Source organism: Echinops telfairi, unplaced genomic scaffold, assembly GCF_000313985.2.
Source record: "Echinops telfairi isolate 266 unplaced genomic scaffold, ASM31398v2 ScPeMD7_655;HRSCAF=1070, whole genome shotgun sequence".
NCBI classification, from domain to species: domain Eukaryota; kingdom Metazoa; phylum Chordata; class Mammalia; order Afrosoricida; family Tenrecidae; genus Echinops; species Echinops telfairi.
Window position 1 is genome coordinate 8,798,065 of NW_022104553.1, and position 10,439 is coordinate 8,808,503.

Here is a 10,439-nt window from a genome sequence, read left to right on the forward strand (position 1 = left end):
TCCCGGGTATAGGGGCAGTGTCGGACTATGCCGACTTGCGCTTATTTGCAAACCTATAGTGAGCAACTTCAAGTTTTTCCACATCAAAGATTCTCCTTTTAGGTACAGGTGGCATCTGTCTCGCTTCCAATTCCACCACACCTTCCTACAGATGCACAACCTCTTCGAATCTTTGGCAGGGACAGCATTCTGGTAAGCACGAACCAAACTGTGCTTATGGACAATCTGTAGTAAATGCTCGAACAACCGAGGGTAATCCGCGCTCGAGGGAAGCCGGGGATAGTCACATCTGGGATCTAGAAAATAAAAAGAGCAAGTGGTCCCCGTAGCAAATGCGAGGACTCCACACTGGATTGGTACCTAACGTGGGAGCAGGTGAATCTCGAAGGCTTATGATGCCTGTGCGGAGTCCAGAGAGCTACGCCGGGAAGCACCCCGGTTATTGCCTTATTATGGGCGGAAGCATGGAAAAGCGGCCACCGAGGGGCCGGCCCGAGGGGAGTACCCCGCGCCCCATACCCAGCACCTCCCCTTGTTTTGGAGGCCCGCGTGGTCCAATCTCATTGGCCGCCGACGAGCCCGTGGCCCGGCCGGAGGCCAAGCAACCGCCGCAGTTGTAGTTCGGAGAGTTTGCTCTCGCGGCGGCTCTGCCTTCTGGCCCAGGCGCCCCCGCGCGCCCTCGGGACTACAACTCCCACAAGGCCGCGCGCGCCGACGTGGGCGTGGCCAGGAGCGGAGGACGCTGGGGGCGGGTCCGTGGGACCAGAACCCGGGGCGCGCAGCTCTCCGAGCCTCACTCGAGCGGCCGAGGGCCTGCGAGGGCGTCTCGAGCCGCCGACAGAAGGACGTCGAGCCCTCTCGCCGCGGAGTCGCTCCCTGTCGGGAACCAACCCCCTCTGGGGTCGCTTGTGCCGCCTGCCGCCCTCCCACCGCGAGGGACGTGGCTGGCCTCGGTGAGGGGACAGGTCAGCATGAGGCAGGGGGTCCGTGCGGCCGGGGCAGGGCAGGGGACGACGGCGGCCTCCGTGCAGTTGCTGCTCGCCTTGCGCTTCTTCCTCGGAGTCGTGGAAGCCCAGGTAAACACGAGGGATGGCCGGAGGAGCGGGGCGGATTGGGGATCCCCATGGCCCAATGGAGCCCCGCACGGTTGGGCGGCGTCGAGGACCAGGGCTGGACCCGAGGGAGCGGAAAAGCGGGGGGTGGCGGGCGATCTGGCGGCGAGACCCAGGAAACAGCTGCTAACCGCTTGCAAGGTGCAAGGATGGCGACACTCAGGGGAAGTAAAGGGGAAGGAAGGTGCTGGCGGGGCCCCGAGGTGGGCATTTTTTCGGACGTTTTAACGGGTCTACGAGTGTGACGGGAGCAAGGACGGGAGGGGAAAAACGGGCCCTGTTGCGCAGAGAGCACAGAATGGTGACACTCTCGCTTTTGCAAGTTGGGAGGCAGGAGGAGAGGTCGAGAGCAGGTGGTAGACCTCTAGGGCGTTGCAAAAGCAGAGCGCCTTGAGAGGGGGTGTGACTTGGCTTCCTGGAACCATTGAACCGGAGATCCCCATGTGTTTTACCCTACTTTCAGCACCCTCTGTCACTCAAGCATGCTTTAGTTGGACCGAACATGTGTTAGGTCTGCTAAGTGGCATCCCCAGGTGAGTAGGAGACCTTGTGCCTTGGCCATTGGGAGGCTCTGGCTGTAGGAGTTTGGAGCGGCTGTCCTCAGAATGCTGGAAATTGGAGGGTGAGCTGACCAGATCCACTGTTAGAGAGAGGGGTTTGTTTTAACTCAGTCAGTTTGGAATAGGCAACCATTTACTGCCTTGTCTGCACCTGCTACAAAGTGGTAAAACTGTTTAGAAGAAGGAGAGGAAAGCATCTCGGGGGCCAGATAAGAAGGGGTGATGCCATTGGAAGCAATTAATGCTCCCTGCTGTGAAAAAATTGAAAGTAACTCTAAGTGTAACATGTAAACGTGTTTATCTGACTTTTTTTTTCATGGTTTTAGGATGTTTTGCACTAAATACCAGACTACCTCTTTAATTTGCGTCCATGTTGATTAGTTTTTAAATGAAAGATTTGTTAAAAGGGACAATTTGGAGGTGAATAATAGTGATCATGTGTAACATATTGTCACTAAATTATACATGTAAAAAGTGTTAAATTGGTATGTTTTGTTATATATACTTTACCAATATTTATCCATGAAAAATAAGAACAAATTTTAGTTTTTCTCCTGAGGAGCATGTTAAAAAATACAGCAGTTCTAGCCCTACATCCAGACTTTTTGATTCAGTGGGACTGGCCTGTAATTCAGAAATCAGCATTTTAATATGCTTGAAAATAATGGCGATATCGTTGTATGGTCTTGAACCATATTTGAAGAAACATTGAAATGGTGGCTATCGGGGCAAATCTAGAGGTATAGAAAATATATTCTTCAAATGTTCTACTTAAAATTAGGTGGTTGTTTTTAAATCAAAGTTACATCTAAGTATTGATTTTTCTGTTTTAATATTTACACCAGACAGTTTTTGTTCTGTTGTACACGCGTTAAGTCAGAACTGACTCGATGGCACTTATACTTTGCCACTGTATTAATGCTTTAGTGGAGCATCTCACGATTTCCAATTTAATAAGGGGAGAGGAGGATCAAGAGCCCAAGGTTGATTTCTATGAAGCCGGTCACTCATGCCTCCACCTTCCAATCTATAGGGTTTATTAGGGAAGTTACAGGTTATAATTCTGGATGAGAAACAGTTGTTTGATCAGGATAGCCTGAAGGCGGCATGCTTGTCTCTCTGCACTTCAGCCCCACACCCCGTGGCCTCTTTCCTGTTCCAGCAAGTGTTAACAAAGTTCTTTCGGTTCCACCAAGTGTCAGGAATACACAGCGAGCCTCCCACCTGAAGGCACTAGACTTTTCTTGTGCCATGGGCTGAAAGCCCCCAGTGCCTTCTCCTGCCAGCACTGTCCCTGCTCCTCACCATTTCTCTAGGGCAGTAGGTCTCAACCATCCCAATGCTGTGACCCTTTCATACAGTTCCTCATGTGGTGCTGACCCCCAACCATAACATTATTTTCATTGCTACTTCATCACTGTCATGTTGCTACTGTTAGGAATCCGGCGACCCCTGTGAAAGGGTTGTTTGATCCCCAAAGAGGTCGCAACCGACAGGTTGAGAACCGCTGCTCTAGTGTCACAGCTTTGTCTTCTGAGTTGAGGAGGTTCCCAGCACATAGATCCTGAGTCCAAAGAAATTGCTCCACTCCTCCTTCATCTTCCTGATCAAAAGATTCCCATATATGCCTCTGGGATGGCTGGTTAAATTTAGTGGAATGGCAAAAACGGAACAGACCCCATTTTATAGTTTTGCACACTTTATTTACATTATTATGGAGCCCTGGTGGTGTAGGGGTTACGAGTTGGGCTGCAATCTGCATGGTTGGCAGTTCAAAACCACCTGCAGCTCCATGGGAGAAAGACTGGATTTTCTAATCCAGTAAACAGTTTGCAGTCTTGCGAACCCACAGCAGGTCACTAGGAGTGAGCATTGACTTCATGGCAGTGAGTTTTATTCACATTATTAACAAGCTATCCAATCCCCTTGATGGACCACAAGCACCTGGCATTTGCATAGTCCTACCCAGTCATTTGGTGGGAGTTCTGAAGGCTGTACAATTAGAAGAGCCATTCTAGTGATGCTCTGTATCACAGTCACCAATGTAGTAATTCGTGGTGGACCAGCCTTCCCACAACCGAATGGGTCCAAGGGTCGGCTGTGTAATTGAAGGGTAAATTAAAGAGACATCAGACAAGATAAAGCATGCAAGGGCTCATGACTTCAGGACCAGGTCCAAGCAGAGAGAGAGAGAGGGAGAGAGAGTGCAGTAATGTAATCTCTTGAGCTGGCATGCAGACTACAGTAACCACATATGTAACAAGAAGGGGTTGTACAAGAGGCACACAGGAGGTCCAACAAGAGGTCCAACAGGAGTGGGGATGAACTAGGAATGTATATGCAATAGGAAGGGGTGGTACTGGAAGCATTCATGTGATAGGAAGGCACATACATAACAAGATGGGAGGGTTCTAGAGTCAAGATCGCAGCCTAACCTTGCTCTCTGAGCTGGCTTAACCTTAGGTGAGCTCTTCTCCAGGGGAACAATCTGTGACCCTTATCAGAAGGGAGTGGGCCCTGCTTAGGGTGGGACAGACAATGGGGTCTGATTGTCTTTGAGGGCAGACAGCCTTTAGGCAGCTAGCCTTCCCGCAGTTGGCCTTCAAGCTTTTAGTAAGCGACCATGTGTTTGCAAGCAGCACCTTAAATTTGGCATTATTTCGGGGGGATGGGAGGCATTGTGGGGAATAATTTTTACATAGGAGAATGTGAGTGGGACGTACCTCCAATTTACGAATGTGAAGGTTCCCTCCCTGGGAGCTTTGGCCTCCCAAACTCCTTAATGAATGAATGTTGAGTTTGTCCACTCTCTTCCGGGTTCTGTTTCTCACAGTAATTTTGTTTTAAATTTCTTCAGCTAACACTACATATGTGTAATTATATGCATAATATATGCTTTCTCCAAATAAATATACATGTATAATTCAATAAAGATATATTCTAAGTAGCATGGTGCAAGATAATCTTGAAAAGTGAATCCTTTGGTTTTTATTTCCAGTGGCACTTTCTAACATAATATTTGGCAATATTTTGGACCATGTTACTATCCAATTTCTAAATTGCCTGTGTCTGTCAACCCAGTGCTCTGAGGAGACAAACATGTTCTTTGAGCTGAAGAATCTTCCATCTAGTTGGAATGTTTTAGTGTCTGCATCCATAAACAAAGTTTAGTTTAGAACAGGCCACCCATTAAGACTACTGCAACTCACAGAGTCCACACCTGGCTTCATATGGTTGGCTTCTGGTCAGTTTGCTGTGGCAATCATCCAATCTAGGTCAAATGGGCACCAGTAGCAAGCTTGAGAGTCGACACACACCTCTCTGTACTTTGGACCATCTAGCGCTTTCCCATACTCCCCTGGAGCTAGTTCATGCCCATAGGCTCAGCATCAGACCCATCTACCTTGCCTTTTCTTTTGTCTGTACTCTCTGTGGACCAGGTCGACATGTGCCATTGCCGAAATGCAGCCCATCTCTTCATTGTTTCTTTCCTATTGAACAAATGAATCCAGGTGGTCACCTGTCTAGCATCTAGGTTGCTCACAGACTCTTTAACTTTCAGTCCTAGAAGAGGGTGTTCTCTGATGGGTATAGAATTTTCCAGCCTAGGCGCATCTATAGGCAAACTGCTTTCTGAAAATGAAAGCAGCCCAACATTCACTTGTTTTCTTCTGGGTACTCTTAATTTTTCCATCAAAGCTCTACATGCGTTTTCAAATGCACACACCATAACACTCAAGATTCTGGGTGGGACTCAGCTGTTCCAAGACATCTTAGTCTGCATTGGTTTAAAACAAAGTATCTGAAATCAGAAAGGAGGAGAATCCAGCTCCTCACCAAACCCAGGCCTATTGCCACAAGGCAGAGGTCAGGCATGCCTCTCTCAGCCATCCTTCTTTGCCCTATTCTGACAGCAACTATTCCTCTCACAATGTTCGACTTCTCTGCTGGGGTTGATAATTCATTGCCATGACCACACAGAACTTACAGACAATACTCAAAATTAAGAGGGTTCACTAGGGAAATTAACAGATCACTACAGTCGGGATACAATCATTGGTTCACTGCAACACCTCTCCTCAGCCAGCAGTGAAATCTTTCTAGCCTCAGCCTCTCAAGCCATGTGGTTCCTTGGCTTCTGGTCTTCATGGACTGGGAAACCCGCCCAGTTTCCTGCCTTACAGTCTCAGAGTCCCAGCACTGCTCATTTGCTCTTCTTGCTTGGCCTCTGGTCTCTGAGACATGGTGTCTGCTGCTGCTTTACTCGAGGCAGGATTTCCAATACTCTGCTGGTGGCTCTTCTTTGATGGTTCTCTCTTCCAACTTCGGAGACAATTCTCTTCTAGCCAGGGGAATGGCAACAAGAACTGACCAATCCCCTTTATTCGTGTTTCACATACTCTGTTCACTGAGTTCCACCCAATAATTTGGCAGGAGTTACAGAAATATAGACAGAAGAGCCCTATTCAGAGATTTCACTTCACCACAGTAACATACTTAAGTATGCCTTACCTTACTTTATTTGCTGAGCCCTGGTAGCGTAGTGGTCATGCTTTCGGCCAGTGGTGTGAAACCACCAGCCATTCTGAGAGAGACAGGGCTTCCTACTGTGTTAACATGTCCAGTCTCGGAAACGCATAGGGGTAGGTCTGCCCTGTCCTATCGGGTTGCTATGAGTTGGCATCAACTTGATGACAGTAAGTTTTTATTGTATTTTACACATCCTTGAGCAGTGATTAAGTAAATGAAGTTGAAAGAGCTTAATGGACTAATCAAGAGAGTGGATTAAGGTGGAGCTCTCATGCAGGGCCTATTATAACCTGCACAGTCTAGCAGCATATGTATTTCTCTGTATTATTTATGTATTATTCTCTGTATTATTTCATTTACGAGGAATAAAACAGAAAGGAAACTCAGAAAATGGAATTAAGCCAATTATTTTACTTCTCTACCATATAATAAATTGGTAGGAGAGAAAAAAATTAAAAACAATGGTACAATATAAAGGGTAGGATTCGATTTTTTTAAAAATCCCTCTATTAACAAGAAATCAAGGTGCTCTGGTAGCAAAACAGCTAATACCTAGATTGCTAACCCAAAGGGCTTCAGTTTGAAGCTACCAGTCATGCTGAGGCAAAAAGACCTGGCCCTGTGCTCCTGTAGAGATAGGAAATCTTATAGAGAAGTTCTGCTGTGTGTTCTAGGCTTGCTGTGAGTCAGGACAGAATCGACAACACACAATCACTACAGAAATCGGTCATTAAATTATATGCAGTCTGACTAGAATTCTCACAGATAAAGTGCCCAGAAGAATAAGCAGGTAACAGTAAGAAAAAAAACACAGACATATAAGGAAACAAGCGTAACATTACAGACAACACACGTAGATTTTGAGATGATGAGAAAGGTGATTTAAAAATCACTGTTCTTTAAAGTAAATTAGGAGGCTAGGTGACGTAGTGGTTACAGATTGGGCTGCTGACCACAAGGTCAGCCACCACCAGCCGCTCCTTAGATGAAAGACAAAGCGGTCAAGAATCCCAGTCCTGGAAATGCCCCCAGTGGTTCTAATCCCTTCTATGGGGCTGCTCGAGTTGGAACCCACCCGAGGGCAGCTAGTTTGGCTTTTTGAGTGCATTCTTTAAGTCTCTTGTGTCCTTTTCATACTATAATTTGTTAAAAAGAACAGTTTGAAAGCATGGAAAGAGAACCAGATAACTTGTACTCTTTATCTGATTTCCCCCAAGTTTTTTTTCCATCGTTTTATTAGGGGCTCATACAACTCTTATCATAATTCATACATACATCAATTGTGTAAAGGACATTTGTACATTACCCTCATCATTCTCAAAACATGCTCTCCACTTAAGCCCCTGGCATCAACTCCTCAATTTCCCCTCCTTCCCCGTTCCCTCCTCCCTCATGAGCCCTTGATAATTTATAAATTATTATTTTGTCATATCTTGCCCGTTTGATGTCTCCGTTCACCCACTTTTCTGTTGTCCGTCCCTAGAGAGGAGGTCACATGTAGACCCCCATGTTTTTATCCTTGGTAATTCTAATGTATAGTGAAGATAATAATGCCTATTTCACAAAGTACATTTAAGGAACAAATCAGATAATATATTAAATGTCTTGGTAAAGTGCCTATCATATATGCTCAATAAATGTCCATATAAAATAAAGATATGAAGTATATACTATTATGATACACTGTGACTTATAGTTTGGTATGGGAAGAGATTGCTTTAACATTCTAATTGTACTTGGAATATATAGATATAGATATATTCGGCAGGGAAGAGAAAATGCAATGTATTTTTTTTAACTAGTAAGCAAGAATGGTACACATCCCATCCTTCAATTTTTAACAATTAATATTAAGTATGATGAAGTGAAATTCTTAATACAGCACTTCTATTCATATCTCTGTAAGTCCCATCAATTTGATCGGGTAGAACTGTGCAAGTAGGGTGAGTGATCATTATAGGGGGTGTGTTAGTCTGGTTGACTAGAGAAACAAATTCTGAGACACTCGTGTGTAAGAGAGAACTTTATATCAAAGAGAAATTGTATACTGAGAAAACCTCCCAGCCCAGTCACATCAAGTCCATAAGTCTGATCTTAGCCCATATGTCCAATACTAGGCCATAAATTCCTCTTTAGACTCACATAGCACATGCAAAGGTGCTGATTGCAGGAAGATCACAGGACGGTGGGGGAGAAGTCTTGTGGACTCACTGGCCTCTCCAAGGCTCTGGCTCCATATGGCCTGTCAACAGGAAGGTGACGCAGAGCAAGAGTGTGTCTTGCCTCCAGGGAGGAAGAGAGGCTGTGACCTGATTGACAGGCTAGACTCCACTCCTTCATTCTATTCATACAAGTTGACATGAAATTATGTAACTACCACAGAGGGTACTGGTCCATTTTGCCGTTCCTCCGGCTATAAGAAAGACATATCCCAGAAGCGGAGAGAAAATTTTTCCAAATCCCATTATCATTAAAACCCATTTTCCACAAACTTTTTGAAGCCCCTTTGTGTATTAATGAGTATTTGTTAAGGTTGCACTATCAATGATTTGCTTATTTTAAGTAATTTTTTCCCCAGGTCACTGGAGTCTTGGATGATTGCTTGTGTGATATCGACAGCATTGATAACTTCAACACCTACAAAATCTTCCCCAAAATAAAAAAATTGCAAGAGCGAGATTATTTTCGTTATTACAAGGTAAGGTTATAATTTTTCTGTTGTGGCATTGACTATTTTTTTTTTTTAATTTTATTATTTGATGTTTTTGAGAATGTACACAGCAAAACACACACCAATTCACCAGATTTTACCAGTATGATTTGATGACAGTGATTTCAGTCTTTGAGCTGGACATCTATCCTCACCCTCCTGTTTTGGGTTGTTCCTCTCTTAGTAATATCAATTCACTGCTCCCTGAGATTCCTGTCGCCTCTTTCAAGTTGCTCTTGTCAACTTGATCTTGTATGGATAAATCTTCAAAGATCACAGTGCTTCAGGCAGGCGTTTTTAATCGTTAAGCTAAACTATTGTTTGATTCCCAGAAGCCTTCCGGGGATATTTTTGGTTGTGCGTAAGCAGTCTCAACGGCTGCTCCCTTTTGTTGTTGTAAATATGTTCATCACATAATTTCAGCCTGTTCAACTCTTTACAGGTAGACGACTTCCTGGCAGCAATTGCAGCAAGCAGCTGTGCAGGCCTGCCCTTAATCAGTGTGACATTTCCATGATAGCTAATAGATTATATATTTATATTCAGTTGGCACATTTTTGTCGCATTTTATACATAGCAAAATACACACCAATTTAACAGGTTCTATAGTACAATTTAGTATCAATAGAAAGAGAGATGTCTGCATAGTTGTTTATAGATGTGACTTTAATGACTTATTTGAAAGCCTGTTTTAATTATATCCTGTATCATTTGAATGTATTCAGTGTTATAGGAAAAATCTGTCAGGTTTTTTGTGAGCAAAGAATCTGAACTCCTTTCCAGGTTTAGGGAATTCTTCACCTGTCGTGTTTGGTTTGGAGGCAGACTACTTCTGCCACAGAAGCAGAACATTCCAGAAACGTAACTCAGGTTCTACTATTTTGTAACCAGACATACCCAGACTTTGAGTTATGCTAATGGCAGTGCCAGATGCTAGCATTGTTCGGGATGCAAAGCTCCACAGCAAAAGCCATGTATTACCTAACCAACTGGGAGGGCTAGCAATCCAGGCACAAGCTACAAGCAGTCCACTGCTCATAGGAATGCAGATTAAGAAAAAAAAAATTCCATTCTAGAACTTTCCAAAATAGCCAGTGTTAGTTTAAAAGCAGCAGCATTGCTGGTCTTTAACTTTCCAGTTTGTCTTTAAGTTTTGTGAGCTATTCCATCTCAATCTTTTCTAATAAGACCTTTGTTTGTTAATCAACTAAAAGTACCCTGCCTAGGATGTCTATATTATTATTTTTCATTTGTAAGATGTGGATAATTCTGACCTAACGGGATTTCATGTAAAGATTAAGTGATATTCACTCATTCAAATATTTAAGTCATTGGTGGGCACTTGTCCCAGAGAAACTTTCCCCTAGGGCTGGTGCCTTGAATTTGGACTTCCAGCATCCTAAAATGTGAGAGAATCAATTTATGTTTGCTAAAAATACCCCTTATGGGGGCTGGTCCCAGCCCCAAATACTAAGTGGATGCCTGCCCCTCCCCTGAGAAGAGTGTATCTCAAACGATGGCACTGAA

At 44.6% G+C, this 10,439-nt stretch overlaps 1 protein-coding gene across 1 annotated transcript in view; it reads left to right on the top strand.

Moving 5' to 3' along the window:
- The first annotated feature begins 819 nt into the window (after positions 1 to 819).
- Positions 820 to 10,439, top strand: part of ERO1B (endoplasmic reticulum oxidoreductase 1 beta) — a 90,277-nt gene continuing 80,657 nt past the window's right edge. Inside the window, exons 1-2 of the mRNA XM_004711660.2 lie at positions 820 to 1,076; positions 8,781 to 8,900. Of these exons, the coding sequence (XP_004711717.1) occupies positions 972 to 1,076; positions 8,781 to 8,900 (225 nt within the window). The 5' untranslated portion in view covers positions 820 to 971. The remainder of the gene's footprint in view (positions 1,077 to 8,780; positions 8,901 to 10,439) is intronic.